Consider the following 18,924-nt stretch of genomic DNA (forward strand, 5'->3'; position numbering starts at 1 on the left):
ATTTTTTGTAATTTATAAGGGATTATTTAGGTAATTAAAATCTGGGTATTAGTGAAAATGAAGAATTGTTTGGATTTTTCGAAGTAGCTTTAAGAATTTTCTTTACCTAAGAAGAAAATGAGTTTTTGTATAGTTTCTATCTTTAAAATTAAACAATAATGGAGCCAAACAACTTTTTTTACATGAATTATGCTTAAATTATTTTTTTTTTTCATTCAATTTATTTCATTTTTTTTTTTAGATGCAGACCCTAAGCTAGCTAAAAAGAAATCTACTGCAGTAGAAGTTAAAGCAGCTGCTTCAGGTGGTTTACATTACCAGTTTTATCTTACTAAATTTTATGGACTAGTAGAGCCCAACAATTTTGTTTCATGAGTTATACTTTAATTACTTGTTTTCATTCATTTTATTTACTTATTTATTATTTTAAATGCAGATCCTAAATCAGTTAAAAAGAGATTTAGTGCAGAAGTTAAGACAGCTGCTCCAGGTGGTTTAGATTACAATTTTTATCTTACTAAAGTTCATGGAATACCTGAAAGATATAACAACAAATTGACTTTTGATATTAAAGGTAAATCTATTTTTCAGTATTTGTAATTCTAATTTAATGAATATTTCAACAACAGAAAAGAAAAAAAAAAGAGCAATTTTATAAGCTTTTTTTTCTGAAATAATTTTTTTGTGTGTATTTTTTGAAAATTTAATTCAAAGTTTTACGCAAAAAATGAACTCATAATAGCTTTCTATTCATATAATCATAGATTGAGTAACTTTTTATTTTGGTTTTATTATTTTTTAAAACAAATGTGTGATGTTTTAGTATGTTTCTATTGTAGAAAATCTTTTAAAATAATGAGGAAAATAATTGAAAATAAGTTCTTTACAAAAGTAGCTCATAAAAATTTACAAGTTCTTTGGATTTTTAAAGTAATATTGCAATTGCAAATATTGGTTATTGCCTTAGATTATTTAAAATAGTAATACAATTGCTGACTTGATGTAAATTTCACAAAACGTGAAATTTTGAAGTCCTGACATAATTGGTATATGGAATTGTATTTTCATGCAATGAATAATTTTACCTTTCTGCTATACTTTAAATGATTTTAAATTAAATATTTAATTCATGAGAGTGCTAAAAAGTTATATTTCTTCATTTATGATAATTAGGCTTTATATGAATCAGAATTGTTTTTCAACAAAATGGTTTGAGATATTTATAGAAAGCAATATAGGCTTAATAATTACCAAGTAATATTACAATGCTTTAAAATATTCAGTTATCTTTTTAATTTGTTGTTTCTTAATTTAAAGTAGATAAATAAACTGCAAAATACAAAAAATGAAATTCTGTATTTTACTAATGCAATTTAGTTTATTAGTCAACAATTATTTCTTTAAATGAATTTATTGTTTAACTTATTTTATTACTAATAAAACAGCATGCTGTGTACCTTTTTTTAAAAAAGTTAAATGTTTTTAATATTTAGATATATTATCTTTAAAAGATGGAGGTCCATTGATTTCTTCAGCTCAAGTAAGTATAATACTTTATTGATAATTAAATTATACATACATAAAATGTAATCGAGCGGAAGCTGGTAATTAAGGCAGGTGTAGGCAAGGGAAAATCACAACACTCTTTATTTAATTACATTAATATTGTGAGCATTATATACTAAGGATGTTTCTTCATTGAGGTGACAATTTTTTGCTTCCGTAATGGAAAACCTTTTTATGATAATTATTTTTAAAAAATGTAAGCATTTGCTGTTTTGAATATATTTTTAACAGAATAAGAATTAATAATTGTAGAAAAGCTAATGTTTAAAATGATGAATTAGGAAAGAAAATTAAACAAAGAATTAATCAAAAAGTTGTTAGGTTTTTATATTGCACACACACAAATATATATCTATATAATGTGTGTGTGCTTATTGTTTTTTAATAATTTTGATATTTATTATTTAATAATTTTGCAAATCATTCTTTAAGATTTAATGTTGTTAGATTCTTTAAGTGCCGTAAGGAAATGCACACTGTTTTTTTACGTTTGTTATCTCCATTTCCAGTTTAACTATATGTTTGATGTGCGTTGGCTTATGAAACAGTATCCTGAAGAATACAGGTATGAATTGGTAGTAGTTTTCTTTATAAATCTGAAAAATTTTTTGAAATTAAAAATATAGATTTAAAATAATTTTAGTTATTAGAGGCTACTGTGTGTTTAAATGAGGTCCCAGTTTTAAATTACTTTTTAATTTAATGCTTGAGAGCATAATTTAATTTATAAGTATTTTTCAAAATCTTACTCCTTTTAAAACCAATATATTAACTTTATACGACAACTTGCATTTAATGATATTGTCAGTATTTTTACAATGTATGTTTCAAAAGGTTGTAACAGTTGAGAGTGTTAAGTTCTTCACATTTTAAGACATTAAAATTAAGTTCTTCACATTTTAAGACATTGAAATTAAGTTCTTCACATTTTTTTACTTACTGGGTGTACATTAATTTATGGGGTGTTTTACTTTTTAACTGTACAAGGTGGTAATCTGAAAGTGGAGTAGGCATGGAATTTTTTAAATTAATTAACAATAAACTCTGGAAATTCATTGATTATTCGTTAATTGATAGATTATAAACAATTAATAAAATAATTTTATTTATTTCAATGTAATTTTGTTAAATGCCATAAAAACTTAAGGTACAAAATTATGAACAAGTTTAAATTAAAGAAATTAACAATTTTACTTCAAAGAATTGTACTGTAAATTCGTAACATATTTCTGTAAATTCATTGTAAATTTTTAACATTTCTGTAAATTTGCTGTAAATGCATTTACGATAAATTCTAAACATATCAAATATATATATATAGCAATATATATAATTAACAATTTTACGATTAACATTACTCTAATTTAAGTCACTAAAATTTGTAAAAATATTTATAATTTTACTCTGGAATTCTCAGGAAGTTCGTTTTTGTCAACCTGTTATTGTATAACTAACAATATTTCTTTACTTCCATATTTTTTTCCTACTGATATTTTCTGTAGCATGTCCATATTTCATTTCCTTACATTTCTAGATGATAACTTTGCTTATGACTGTTTGCTCACATCTGCTTTTTGATGACTGTTTGCTTATATCTGTTTGGAAGGCTTTTCTCTTAGTTATTTTTTTATTTAAAAAATTATTTAAGTGAATTTAGTAAAGTTATGGGTAGAATTTCTATTTTGAAATTACTCTTCTAAAAATTTTTTTTATTCATTTTTTTATACAATATCTCAAAATTTAATTTATATTTAACACATAAATTGAATATTTTTACTTGTGTTCCCAGTCTATTTAACCTATACATTTATGTTTTATTTCTTGATTTTGCAGCTGTTTCATATGTTTTATTTTCTATTTATAGGAAATGTCCACTAACAATTGTACATGGAGAGCAAAGAACGTCTAAAAGTTCATTAGAGAAATCAGGTGCTGATTTTTCAAATGTTAAGTTTTGCCAAGTTAGTATTTATTGCCCATTTGATATATTTCTTTCTATTTCCTTCAGTTTTTTCCCTATCATATAAAAAGTAATTTACTTTAATTAAATTTAAATTAAAGTTTAAAATTGAAATTAAACTTTTAAATCTTATACTTATTTCATTCATTTATCATTTGAATGATAGATTTTAATATATGCATTTTGTATGTTTCTAAAAGTTTCAACATCTTAGTGTAAAATTGTTTGCAGTCATTAGTGTTCTAAAGGATAATGCAGGAGTTTGATAATAAAATGTGTATCGGATTTTAAAATAAATTTACTTTTTATTAAAGCTTTATTAGAATAAACCCAAAAATGAACCAAATTTATGAACCAATGCTGAATTTCTTTTAAAAACTGTCTTAGTTATTCTTACTTTTCTTCTTTTTTATTATCAAATCTTGTTATTGCTGTCTTATTTTTCATATTAACTTAATAATATTTGTTTATTTTTCATTGTAGTTATTATTATTTGATGTTAAAATTTTAATGTTCGGAAAAAATATTAATTTTCATTACACTTAATCATCACATAATTTTTATTCTGGTTCAAACTGCTTGCTGATATTTTTCTTTCCATTGATATCCACAGGCAAAACTAAATATACCTTTTGGAACACATCACACGTAGGTAAAAGTTTTAAAACTTTATTTTTATTATATTAAATATGTATTTTATGACTCTAAATATTTTATTTTTTGTTGATACAATGTTTGCACTTTTTAGGAAAATGATGTTTCTTTTATATAAAAATGGATTCAGAATTGTTATTCATACATCCAATATTGTAGACAGTGATTGGTACCAAAGAACTCAAGGGTAATATGAACACCTATAAATTCTTATCAATAATATTTTACTATGTAAATATTAACTGATGAAGTAAAATTTTAAAAAGTAAAATTAAGTTTCATTAATAGCATAAAATGAAGCATAGATGCACAATTGTGTTAAAAACTATTTTAATTTGTGATCTTATAAAATCTGTATGAGAGTCTTAGGTATTAAAGATAGAATTCTAATAGATATGACTTTTGTATACAAATAAAAGTGTAATAACATCTTTACTTAAAAAGAATACTTTGAAAATAAAAATTTATTAGTTTATTTAAAAGCAATTACTTTTTTTCCGTTTTTAAATAATTTTGCAGATGTATGCATTTATTTTAATACTTTAAATGTTTTGCATGAGTATGCATTTATTTCTGACAATTTTTTATAAAAAAACTAGTTACTTAGACAAATTAAAATGTTAAGATGTTGCAAATATCTAGTGACCTTAATTATCTAAATTAATTAGCTATGTATTGAACTTTCACTAACATTAGTATTGTATTTCCAATGATCTTGTATTAGTAAGATTGCAATTGCCAAATTTAGCATGTACACATGAAACAAGTTAATATAGAATTTTCATAAATGCTTACACATTAATACAAAACATTTATTTCTGCCCTTAAATTTTATGAATATTATGGTTTTAAGTTAAAATGGTTTTAAAGTTAAAAAAGAGGTGGTGTGTATCAGTACCAAATTCTTTTGTCTTTATCATAATCTGTCAAATATTGAATATCTGTTCTGTGGAGGATATTCCCTTTCAAAATCTATTTTGATGATCTCTGACTGTTTTTTTTCTCCATAAGTGCAGAAAATCTATGGAATAGAATGTTTGAGAATACTTTAGAACTTGTACAGTGCAAGCTGATTCCTTTATAGTTAAAGCACTCAAGTATATCTCCTTTCTTATATATTACACAGGTTTTGCTCATTTTCCATTTCTCAGGTATATTATTTTATGTTCCCATATTTCTTGTATTAAATCAAATACTTTAGTAGTTTCCTCTCCACCATATTTTATTAACTCAAACGGAATAGTGTCAGTGCTTTTGTCTTTAAGTTTAATCAATTTGTGCTATGACTTCTTCCAGTAATGGTGGTCTGAGACTCTTAGTATTCATATATTCTAGTAAAAGCATGAAAAAACGTTTAGCTTTTTATTTTTAAATGAAGACTACATTTTTAAAAATGAAGAGAAATGCATAAGTCTGACTTTTAAAATTATTAAACAAACACTTGTTTAATCAAACATAATTTCATATTTTTCATGTTATTTTATATTACAATCTCTTTTTTTTTCCCTTTTTTTACATAAATGTTTTGGCTAAATGTATTTATTTTCCCAAAGAATATGGATGAGTCCAGTGCTGCCTGAGTGTATGAATTCTGAAAGTGGTGAATCTCCTACAAGCTTTAAAGCGGATCTCTTAGAATACATCAATGCCTATGAAGCTCCAGAATTGAATGAATGGTGCCAAATAATAAAGAAACATAATTTTTCCAAAGTAAAGTTAGTATACACAGTATCAAAGTTCTTATATATCCTCTAAGCTCTTTTTTTCCACATTAAATTATATTAACCTTTATTAAATCAATCTTTAAATCATCTGAACTTTTCTGAATATATAGTTTTGTTTTATGTCAAATGTGTTTTTTTTTTATTACTTGAGAGAATTCTTGTTTAACTCAATGCAGTTACTTTGTTAAATTTTTTTCAGCACTAAAATTATGTAAGTGTTCTCTGATGTAAAATTAAGTTTCTTTTTTTTTTTTTTCAAAAAAAAAAAAAAAAAGAAAAGAAAGAAATATTTTTTATAATTTTTGAGACTTTAAAGTACACAATCACATTATATTTCTCTCAATTTCACACACAACTAAAACTATTTCTTAAATTTTCTAAAATCTACAGAAAGATTATTCTCTTTCTTGATTTCACATTTCATGAGTTGAAATTGATGAGGATTCATGAAAATTTTCTTTATTTGTAATTGTCTCAAAAATGCTATTTTAAATTTTGCATTTTTCATATTCACAGACTCAAAAACATTTATCCTTGTTCAGTTTGCTTTAAATAATTATAACAGTGTTTTTTAGGATATCAAATTTGTGACAAAAATGCATTAAGAAATTATTACTTGAAGAATTATTGACTATATGCCTACTGTTGTTACTGAATGCCTGTGATTTCTTAAAACTTATGACTTAAAACTATTAGTCATCTTCTTGCTTTTGTTTCTCAATTTGTCAAATTGATGCATTTAATAGTTATATAAATTATAACTTGATGTGGTTGTCTAATACTTTTTAATTCATTATAAATATAGTAAATTTTGGCATGGTTTTCAATTTTAATTATACTGTTGATTTAGCTGCAAAATATTGATTTTTATTTTTTATTTTACTGCAACAATATTTCATTACACAATTTTTATTCAAATTCTGTTCTGAATTTTTCACATGTTTTTTTTTAATTCATTCATTATTTATTTACTCATTAAAGTTCTTTAATGCATCCAAATAGCTTGGTATTTTATTTAATTAAAAGGGTATTCTTTTATAAAACTTGCTCTTGTTTTTTTTTGATAAAATTATATTCAAATATTTTTATTAATTAAGTGCTTAAATTTTTTTCGCAATATGCCTTTTATATCTTATGAATTTGTTACAAGAAATCAAACTTGGTTAAGATTTGATAGTTAGTAGATTTTCATTCTCATAAACATAAAATTTTTAAGTTCTAAGTTATATTATTTTTTTTACTATGTTTATATTTGTAATTAAAATGAAAGCAACTTATTTTTTGTGTTGATTATTATTTGTTTTCATTCATTTATATTCCATCTTTACTACTGTTTGTTTCTTAATTGCTGCTTTATAGTGATTAATATTTGAAAATTAAATTATTAAAGTAATTTACATTAAATTACAATGCTTAAATGTTGTATATAATAGTTTTGTTAAATATTATGTTCTTTTAGTGTGTTTCTAATTGGATCTGTTCCTGGCCGTCATATTGGGTCAAAGAAAACATCCTTTGGTCACCTAAAATTGCGAAAAGTAAGGGATTCATTTAAAATTGATGTTCCATGTAATAAAGTGTAGGATAAATTTGTATTCATGCTTCCTGAAAAATATGGGGTTCAGTCCATGCTTGCTAACCTCCATAATTGCTTCACAATCATTTTTGTTTCAAGACAATAAACAGATTCATAAATCAAAATTAAAAATAAATTGCATAAAAAATACCAAATGTTTTATTCATGGATTTTGTTCCCAATTTATTAGGATAAGATTTTAAAATATTTTATTTTATTTATTTATTTTATTTTTTTGCACGATTTTTAGTATTTTTCTCAAGCTTGTTTTTTAAATTCTTAATTATTTTTCTATCAGTGAAAAAACATTACATGTTTTTCACCAAAAATATTGCTTAACAATAGTGCAAAAAGTTTATTCCTCATAATTCTTTGCAATTTTAATGAATTATTTTATTATAATTTTTTTATATTGCTTTTGTTAATTGTACAGAGTTTCATATAAAATATATAATAAAACTAAATATAAACATATAACTTTTCAGAGAATAAATTAACTATTTGCACTAGCATTATTATTTACCATTTATTATTCAATAAGTTTGTCATAAGAAACAAAAATGGCTAAAATAACAAAATAAGTTAAATATAAACTGTTTGATTGTTTAAAATCGTTGAAGATAGCTAAAACAAATTTTAAGCAATTGTATTGTGACAATGATTTTTAACATTAACTTAATACAGTATCTCTATTATCAAAGTGGTATCTCTATTATCACAGTGAAACACAATAAATATGCAGTTAAATAGGAAATAAATAATTTACAGGTATTGACCATTAACCATTATAAGTTTTATTAATTTTGTGTTAATGACAGCCAAAAGTTTCCTAGTCTCATTTTCTGATAGTTAATTAAGAATCTTGTTGCATGATGTTTTTGTCCAATAATAATACACTGACAACAATGAGAAGCAGTTTTGGTTCATTACCATACTTTCAAATTTTTCACAGTTTATTAGCATGTACTTTAAAATAATATTTTTAACCCAAAAAATATAATATTTAATTTTTAATAATAATGTAATTTTAATTAAAAAATGAGCAAAAAATATAATTTTTATTAAAAAATAAGCAAAATTTCAGAATAGAAAATAAAAAAATTATTTTATAATATGGCTATTTATTAAATTGCCTGGTCAAAAAAATTTTTCTCCCACTTTTCTTTTAACTATAAAGTATTTTTTGAAGCAAATAAGGTCAATCATATCTTATAAAAACTTATTTAATGGTATTATCATTTATCTTTCTTGTCATCGATGTTATTTTAATAAATATTTCTCTAATTAATAATTTCGTTATTTCCACTTTCTAGTGAATAAGCATTTCTTTTAATTTAACTTGAAAATCTTTTTAAAAATTAAGTTCCTTAACATTTTTGAAAATTATTTATATTTAGAGCTTTTAAATATTATAATAAATTTATTGAACACATATTTTTTGTTTTATATCAGGAAACTTCAAATACAATATTTGATGGAAGAACTAGTGATTTTAGTTGTAAGAGAAATATTTATTCATAAATTTTTAATCATAAATTTTAAATGCCTATTAATATCTATATATGCATGTATACATGTAGAAATTTTTTTAATTATTATCAAAAATATGTTAAAGTACACTGTGAACATTCAAACTTTTCAAATTTTTACCTTATAAATTCGAGTTTTTCTAAAGAGTTGTATGCCTGTTATTCAATTATTTTTAGAGGCTACAAAAGTTGATGATAATTCTATAGTTTTGTTGTACAATTTTTTTTCAACAATATTTTGTATCCTAATGAATTGTTGGTTATAAATATTTTTTTTACAGGTTCTTAATTTGAATGGTAATCTCAAGGAAGTTGTGCAACCTGATTGGCCACTTATTGGTCAGTTTTCAAGCATTGGTTCATTGGGCGCCTCACCAGACCAATGGTTAACTGGGGAATTCTCTACTTCTTTATCAACAACAAAAGGTTCATCTTTAATAAGTCAGCCTGCCCCCCTAAAATTGGTTAGTTAAACATGATATTTTTTTTTAATAAGGAAAAAATCATATTTTTTAAAAAATAGTAATCTCAAGTTATGAATTAATAAAAACGCATTTAGAAGTTTCTCTTCAATGCATTTTTTCCTAGTGGTCTGGACTGCTTGAAATGTATTATAGATAAATATAGATATTGTCAAATGTGAAGATTATTAACTTGATGAGAGCAACATTATATTACAATTGTTTTTCTTAGAAAAAAAAACTATTTAGGACAGATAATAGAGTGTATATTTGACTTCTCAATTTCATTTGTGTGTTTCCCAACTGAAATACTACTTTATTTGTTTATTATTTATGCCCGACTCTTTAAAACTAACAGTATGAGTTGTCTATGTAATATATCGTTATCACTTAAGTAGAAATAAAAATTTAACACTTGATATTATTTAGTATTAAAATAAGGGATTATAATAGACAGCTTCAGTATAAAACTGATAATGACAATCTTTTTTTTTCTTCTTTTTTTCATTTTTCTTCTTCTTTTTATAAGTGAAAAAAGCATATTTGTGCTATTACAAACATCTAGAAAATATTGTTCTTATCTAACATTGTCTTAAACCAAGTATTATCAATATATTCAATAATGTATTTATATTTATTATCAAAATAATTATTTTCTATAAAAATAAAGCTTAATTAATTACGTAAAGTAAAGCTTAATTAAAAAAATTATTTTATATCAAATTTTAATTAAAAAACTAAATTAAATGTTGTTTTAAAAATATACTATATTTGTAGCTCAAAATATCGTATAGAAATATTTTTGTAATAAGCAAGACATACTAAAACACTTTTTGTATAATAAGTAATTTTATAGTAATTGTTTGTAAGTTATTCAAAATTTGAAAACTGACTCATTTCTTAAATAGTAAATCTGTAATTTGTTTATATTATAATATTAGTTATTATTTTAATATTCGGAGAAAAAACTTCGATTTAACAATTATATTGTTTCAAACATCATCATCTTTAACAATTGCATCAAATGTACGAAGTTTTTTTTTTAAATAAAAAAAAATACTGTAATTAAGCACCAATTTAATTAGCAATCAAATTAGTCAAACATCAATTTAACACACGTTAAACTCAGTTTATTAAATTTAAACTAAGTTAAGATGGAATTGTTATTGAAAATATTTTAGTTTAACTCTAAAGTTTATATTAATTTCAAGGTAAATCTACCAATTTTAACTGCTCAAATTTAAGAATGTCCTCAAAGAAACAATCATTGCAAAAGCACCTTTTTTGTATTGTTTAAATAAATTTTAGTTAAATTGGTATTAACTTCATAAATTTCAATTTGTAAATATTTATTCTTATTAAGCTAATATTTGTTATTATTATTAAAATTCATTATTTTAATGCGTTAATATTAATAAATTTTAATTTTTGATTTTTCTTTTTTTTACTTTAATGATAACTATTTATAAATGTTAACTTGATGTTAAGACTTATTGTTTTAGGTTTATCCAACTGAAAATAATGTGCGTAAAAGTTTAGAAGGTTACCCAGCTGGTGCCTCTTTGCCCTACAGTTATAAAGTAGCTACGAAGCAACCTTATTTGAAAGATTTTCTTCAGTAAGTTGAAGTAGTATATGTATACAAAGCTATTTGAATCTTGATAAATTCTTTTCGATTATAGTTTATATTATTTCGTTCAGACTATATATTACTGTGTAAGATCTGAGAAAGAAATCATGAAACATTTGTGACATCCTATATTTGCAGAAAATTAAAAAAATTTATATTACAGAGAAAAAAAAGAAAAAAAAACGAAATGTTTTTTAGCTATTATCTCTTTTTGCTGGTAGTATAATGAAATTTTTAGTGTAATAAAATTTAATTCTCATTCTGAAAATTGTATTTAGGCTTATTTGAAAATGTTTCAAGATCTTTGTCTGTCTATATAAGAATTAAGTAACTTACTATGAGTATGTATTGTTAATGTTTGACTTAAAAGCTCTTATAAATGATGCTAGTTATTTAATACTTAATATTTAAAACTGCATATTTTAGAAATTGGAAAGATTAAATCAAAGTAAATAAAATAAAAAAACTATAGAGTTATGTACTTTTAGTATTAATGTTGGTATAACTCAATAAGAAACTTTAAAAAATTATTTAAAAATGAAAATAACTAATATTAAAACTAGCAATTGATCTATTTTCATACCTTTATAGAACATTAAAGATGCACTATCAAATTTGTTTTATAAAATTATTAAATTGGGTATTAACTACATACAATCGAATTTCTATAATTCAAAGATTTGTATTAATATTTTTAAGTATGCAATCAAAATGAATTAAAGAAGTTATGGACAATTTGTAACTTGACTGTTTTAATTTCTAATTTTTGGAAAAAAAGATGAATTAAAAATAGTTTTAATTGTAGATATTTAAGAAAAGTTGTCAAGCAATTTGATGTATTTTTTAAGTTTTTCACTACTTTTTAAAAATTATTTGTGTGACTTTTTAGACTTCAGAAAAAAGTGTAGAAATAAAATTGTGTTGAAATAAAAAAAATATTGGAGACAGGCATCATTATGTGTGTCATATAAAACTTCTCAAGACAACAAATTTCATTTGTACAAAAGAAGGCAGAAAAAAGTTTGAGTTTTTTTCTAAGAGTTAATTAACCCCAAAACTTCATAAGGCAATCAGAAATATTCCATTTTTTATTAAACTATTATTTTTGTACTACATGCAATAACTAATAGTTTAATAATTTATTACTCCCTACCATATTATGTTTCATTATTTTTGACAATGAAACTTTCTTTACAATTATTTACCTAATGATAAAATAATCTTTTCTTGTTAGCTAAAAAATGTACCTTTTGTTATCTGAAACTTTGGATCTTTAAAATTTTTTAGTTTCACATTATCTGAGTTCCACCATAGCTGAGATTTTTTTTTCTTAAGAAATTTAGGTGTTTTCCTCCTTTTGACAACAAGGAAGTTGGTTGTTTTAAAGAAGTAAAAGCCTAAGTTCTTATAAAATACTGATTTTTAAAAAACTAAAAGTCAATCATGAAGTATTTTATTCCATTGCTTCATTAATATTCTCTAAATATCAAATTATTTCTATGCATAAATTTTATGAATTTTTAAATTTTTGCTCATTCTGAGAAATTATGTTACACTTTTTGTTTAAAAGTATCTGGAAAAGTGAAATGCTGGGGCGTTCAGAAGCATCTCCTCATATAAAAACTTATCTACGAGTTTCTCCTAGTAATGCGAAAGTAGCATGGTTTCTTGTCACTAGGTATGTTTATATTTCAGTATTTTGTTGCTTAATATATTTATATTTATTCAAATTCTATTTCCTAATATTTTTGAAATTCGACAATACAAATTTATTTATATTGTTAAAAATTAAGGTTTAAATTTTCATAGCCATCTTACTTTTTTAATTGAAAAAACATTTTACCATTTAAGAAAAGTATTTTTAATTTGAGTTTTTCTTGATTGCTTGATGTAATGATAAATAAATGTAACCTTTATAAAATAATATATTTTTAAAAAGATTATATAATAGTTTTTTTTAAAATTAACTTAAAAAAAGAACTACTTCTAACTTTATTTTTAGAAAATTTCATTGTTTAAATTCAAAAATTTTTGCAAAAATTATTGCAGTTTTTCCATTGAATAAGATAGAGAAAAAATTGTTTGTTAACAAAATCAAAATCTTCAATAGAGCTTTTTATTCATTAATATTTTGATAATGTAGGATATGATTCCATGTCTCATTAGAGAATACTTTCATTATTGGCAGCTAGGTGTTTACTTTTATCATTCAACTTTCAAGGCAATTTAATCTATTTATGTAAAATGATAAATATAAAAATTCTATCTATCATTAACTTGCTACATTTTTTCTCCTCGAAATAATCTATATGTTTCCGTAAAAATGTTTGTTTTACTAATGTTCAGGTTTTGAACTTTTTTTAGTGCAAATTTATCCAAAGCTGCATGGGGTGCACTTGAAAAGAAAGGCTCTCAGTTTATGATTAGATCGTATGAATTAGGTGTTCTTTTCTTGCCAAAATATTTTGTAAGTAAAATTGTCTTTATTTTTTTTATTTTAATGTAGATATATATAATATATATTTTACAGATTTACTTTAACAAATATGTTTGTTTTTTAAAAATGTTCAATAGTTATAGTTAGTGATAATTCTTTATTTTTTTTTAGGGAAAAGAAGTGTTCACTTCTCCAATGGGCAATAATTTTAGTAATATTTTTCCAGTTCCTTATGATATACCATTACAGCCATACTCTAAAGATGGTAAAATAATTTTAAATATTCTGTGAATTCTGTTGTTGGAAATTAGCTAAATATTAGAAAAATGTTATGCAGTAAATTTTAATTTTTTAGAATTTATTTTTTTCAACATAGTGCAAATTTTTATTTATTTCTCTTTTTTTACTATTTTGTACATATTAATACAAAGTAAAATAAAAAAGGTGCATTTTAAAAAATAGGACTAAATTATTTTTTCTGTTAATGTTTATTATAACTATAACCATATTTGTTTATACAATTTTGAAATGAACTTAATTATTTAATATTCAAGAGATTAAAAATTATAAGTAACTTAATTATTTTTTATAAGTTAGTGATCCATGCTTTACAACTTTAGAAGACTGATAAATGGGCGTATGAGTATGCAGCAAGATTTTAGATTTTATTTAAGAAAGGAACTTACTACAATATTTTAAGAAGATCTATTTGTTGGAACATAAATTTTTCTCTCACGTTTCTGTAAACTACAACTTTTATCAGCTCATTTTTTTTAAAGAAATAATCTAGCAAAAAATTAGTAGGCTTTAAGAATGATATTGGTTGGTAGAATGTTTCTAGAATTGAAAGGTACTGCAATTTTTATTCTGTTACTAGAGTGCAAACTGGTTTGTAGTTATAGTGAAATATTTATCAAAGTGAAGTACGAGTATTGAAATGTTTAAAAAAAAAACTTAGACAGTTTAATTTGGCATTTTCGGTATTTTAAATATGGGCTGCATAATAACTGTTGTACAAAAAGAATAGTTTCTACAAAATTCGTTTATGATAATATGCTTTTTCTCTCACTTAATTACTATTCATCCACTTATTGCTAGATATTTGAAGTTAATATCAACAGCTTTCTTAAAATAAACTGTTGGTATAAATTACTTGACAAAGTAAATTCCTTTGAGGATCATTGCTTTAAACACAAATCTTCTGGGGCATTGTTTTATGTAACAAAAATTAATATTCCTCTTGAGATATTATAAGATGAGCTTTGCTTATATTATAAGTAACTTTTTGAAATTAAATTAAACAATAACAAATTTATTATACATCTTAAGTAGAGATGTACCGGATGCTAATTTCGAATTTGTTGGCTTTTAATGACTTGCTCTCTTTTTTGGAGATTTTCCTCTTGGCTTTAGTTAGTCGCAATTATAATTCAAGTTTTTATTTCTTTTAAAATTTGCAAAGTTTTTATTTCTTTTAAAAGGCAAGAATCAAGTTTATTTTTACTTAAGAAAATGAAAAACAGAAGAGTGGGTCATTGAAAGCTGCTGGATTGAAAAATCCTGTGTGCTGGATACCCAGCCAGATTTTCACTATCTGATTATTACCCAGACTCTGCAAAAAACAATTTTACTACCTGATACAAGGTGTACCATTTTTAGTCTCAAGACCGGTACCAGGTACTCGCCCAATTTTACAGGATGCCCACTCCAGGTAAAAATTATTTATGTTTGGCAGAACTATATTCAGATTTATAGTAACCTTAAAATTATTTCTAAAAAAAATTGAATTATTAGAAATCCATGTATTTCATCAGCTTCCTAACTATCAAGCTGAAATTATTAGTTAAGGTAAAACATATTTTACTCTTGGTGCAGAATTTTAATTCAAGGAAACCCTGGCAAATTTATTACGATGATATTTAATTCACGATAATAAAAGCATAATTAATAAAATTCGAAGATAGCAATTTATAAGTATAATATTTCTGTATTATTCTCAAAATTTACTTTCACCAAATAAATAAATGCAATTATATGTTTTTTATTTTTTATTTTTTTTGGTTTGAAAGTGCAGCATTTTATAAAAGTATAATGCTGATAACCAAACCACAAATATTTTCTAAATAATTAATTATTCCAATACTAATATTAATTAATGCATCATTAAAGATTGATTTCCTTGTAAATGAAAGCACTTGTAAAAACCGAGCCAATTGTTTTAATAAAAAGTAATTTGGAAGTTTTTTGTCGGTAATTTTTATTTTAGAACAAAAAGACCTTTTTTTATTTTTAAATAATTAAACAAAAAAAATTAATAATAATTTGAAAATATTTCATTTTCACTATAAGTTGATTTACCTCTGTATTGGAAACAAGCATGTACAGTCCGCAAAAAAAAAAACGAATCACCCTGAATAACTTTTGTTCTAATGATCAGATTTTCTCGAACTAAGCGTCAATCTTAATGGTTCCTGGGGGTGACCTCAAATATGCTAATTAATTAGTGCTAACTATTAATTAAGTTACGAAATCAGACACAAAAACGCACTTTCTCTGAATAAACATACATTTTTTTTCACATATTTGGATTTTTAACCTTCAAAATATAGGGGGTAGCCGCAATCTGGGAAAAATGGTCCCCATAGTTTGGTCAGGAGAGCGATCCAAAGTTCGTATCCCTTAATGTTAATTTCACTTTTCACGTTTCTAGTCATATTTTTAAAACTAATAAAGCAATTTAAATAAAATTGCACCCACTCATAAAACTCATTTACCCAAAGATAATTTCATGAAAAAAATAATTTTGAATAATTATTAATTATTTTTTATTATTTAATTAAATTGAGGATGAAAAAATTTTGAATTATAAGGTATGAATTTTTTTATACCATATTAATCTACATATTTTTCAATTGAAAAATCTAAAGTTTCAACTGTTTTCATTTATTAGAAGCTGAGAAAAATTAAAATTAATTATTTTTAAAAAATAATTTGGCGACAATAAGGAAATGATTAAATGGGGCGATTAATATTAAAATGTGATACACTTGCGAGGAACTTGACTTCGCGCGCGTAGTGTAAAATTTCATTCATATTTTTTTCGCTAATAATCGTTTGCTAATCTTTTAATTTTTATTTATTTCTAACTATAAAATACAATGTTTCCTTTTTAGTCGCTTAATAATTTATTTGCAATTTAGTAAAGAAATTTGAATAAAACATTTTGTATAAAAAACACTTTATTCAAGGAATTTCTCGTTTTATAAAATAGGATATGATATGATCTTCTGATAGAATATGATTATACACCAGATTGTGCTTATTTAATGTGATTATTTTTTATTTTTTGATTTTGTTTTTCAATAACTGATACAATTTCATTAATATACATACGTATGCATAGATTTGGAATAATATGTTTATCAATTTCTTGAATATATATTTTATAAATATTAATAAAAATAGGTAGTCAACTTTTTTAAGTATCTCTCAAACATCGCAAATTTCTCAACATCTTATAGAGTAAATTAACGAATGAAAGAACACTTAACTTAAGCTTAGCTTGCCTTTAAGAAAAAAATCATAAAAATTACAAAATTTGTAATTTTAGCTAAATGATGGTGTCGACATATTTGTTATTAAATACAAATTATGTAAAAAAAAATTAGATAATATACATAATATTGTTTTAAGCTTTTGGTGGTTTAAATAATAAGTAGTAAGATAACCAATAAGTAGTAAGATAACCAAGTGAAGGAACAGTTCTTACCAGTGAATAAACACTAAATTTTCCAGTGAATGAACACTTAATTTAGAAAATGTTTGATTTTCGTTAGGAATCCATTGGCTACACAAATGTCTAAAAACAAGATTTTTCTTAGAATTACAACATATAACCACAGTTAACGTAGAAAATGTTACTTTTTCTTCCGTCATGGAATGGAAAGTAAAATATGTTTGAATGCATAATTTAAAAAAAAAAATTTTTCATTTTTTTTCCTCACAGTTTAATAGTCCGTTCTAAATTATGAATGTTTATCATTGCGTAATCCGATGATGTTTTTATTATTATTATAATTAGATCACTTTTTTGTTTACTCTTTTCCCCATATTTTTTAAGCTATTTTTTAATCTTTTCAAGTATTTTTTTTCTCTTCGTCATATTTTCTGCTTTAACTTTTTTTTCAGCTCTTTCAATCTCTTTAAATTTTCGTTCTTTATCTGAAGTTAATGCAAAAAAGTAATTTTTTTCTTTTGATTTAACCCTCCTCTTTTTTTCAAATTTTTAGCCAATGTAAATGTATCTTCGAAATTTCTTTTGATTTTCCAATACCATTTCTAGAATTCCTCACTAGATAATAAATGAGAAAAAGGAGTTTCGAAGTTTGAGTCAAATCCATCTCTCATTGACTTATATCTAGTGGGTCTTCAGCAGTACTTACCATTTACTTATGGAACCAATTGTTTTTGCAACTAACAATGCCTCAAGAGGACTTATATCAAAATCAGTTTTCAAGATACTTTCATTATCAATGTTAGTTGCATCAGCTTCAGTGCCAAAATTTGATTAACCAAATGTTTTTTTTTAAATAAATTCTTCAATATTGAGAAAATCACAGGCTATTGGTTATTTGGGAGATTAAACTTTTCAGTCGTCAATGTTCCTTTAAAAATTTGCAACATAACTTGTGAGATTTCCCTCTCAAGCTTCTGAAGAAATAGTGCATCGTTACTCTCGAAGCATGTATTTTGTTGATAAGTTGTCTAGCTTATTAACTCTTGGTGTCTGTTTTGCATGCATTTGTTAAAGTCAACGTTTTTTACATCGAATGGAAAAATATCGCATTTCATAAAAGCATTTTAATTTCATCGGTTGATGCCTCAAAATCTTATTTAAAAATGGATGTAAAATTTTCTCGGCATATTGCTTTACAATTCTTTTAAGATCTAACGGGAGATTTCCCTGAATTGGGTAGAAAACTAAACCAGAAAATTTGTTTTGATGAACATAACTTGCTCAGTTTCAAATTAATATGAGATTTATACCTATCCAAAACGAGCAAAATAAGGAATTTGATAGCATTTTAATTAGGCATGGGTAGAAACATTTGCAATATATTTGTAAAATGTTGCTGCGGTCATTGTTTCATTTCATGAATCGCTTTTTCCAATGAAATATATAGCAGGGACTGATTCTGTAATATCTCAAAGAATTCTTCTGTAAGGAAAAACTACCAATGGAGGTATTTTTTCTTTCCTAGGTACTTTAGAATATAAATCCTAATAATTTTTAAGGCCGCAGATTTTTCCCGTTTAAGGGCAATATTCAACTCTTGTTTCATTCGCATTGTAAATGCAATCACTTTATAAAAGGATGCCAGGGCTAC

General features: G+C 23.8%; 1 protein-coding gene across 4 annotated transcripts in view; it reads left to right on the forward strand.

Moving 5' to 3' along the window:
- The window catches only part of gkt (tyrosyl-DNA phosphodiesterase glaikit), a 30,453-nt gene that overhangs the window by 5,733 nt on the left and 5,796 nt on the right, over positions 1–18,924 (forward strand). For all 4 annotated transcript variants that reach the window (XM_087165619.1, XM_087165618.1, XM_087165616.1 and 1 more), the window contains exons 3-16: positions 242–304; positions 437–574; positions 1,494–1,540; positions 2,076–2,131; positions 3,431–3,527; positions 4,140–4,174; positions 4,275–4,367; positions 5,734–5,895; positions 7,364–7,442; positions 9,291–9,473; positions 10,973–11,088; positions 12,671–12,778; positions 13,465–13,567; positions 13,709–13,802. In XM_087165619.1, the coding sequence (XP_087021745.1) occupies positions 242–304; positions 437–574; positions 1,494–1,540; positions 2,076–2,131; positions 3,431–3,527; positions 4,140–4,174; positions 4,275–4,367; positions 5,734–5,895; positions 7,364–7,442; positions 9,291–9,473; positions 10,973–11,088; positions 12,671–12,778; positions 13,465–13,567; positions 13,709–13,802 (1,374 nt within the window). The remainder of the gene's footprint in view (positions 1–241; positions 305–436; positions 575–1,493; positions 1,541–2,075; positions 2,132–3,430; positions 3,528–4,139; positions 4,175–4,274; positions 4,368–5,733; positions 5,896–7,363; positions 7,443–9,290; positions 9,474–10,972; positions 11,089–12,670; positions 12,779–13,464; positions 13,568–13,708; positions 13,803–18,924) is intronic.

This window comes from Parasteatoda tepidariorum, chromosome 6 (assembly GCF_982258835.1).
Source record: "Parasteatoda tepidariorum strain Cologne lab strain chromosome 6, Ptep-v5.0, whole genome shotgun sequence".
NCBI classification, from domain to species: domain Eukaryota; kingdom Metazoa; phylum Arthropoda; class Arachnida; order Araneae; family Theridiidae; genus Parasteatoda; species Parasteatoda tepidariorum.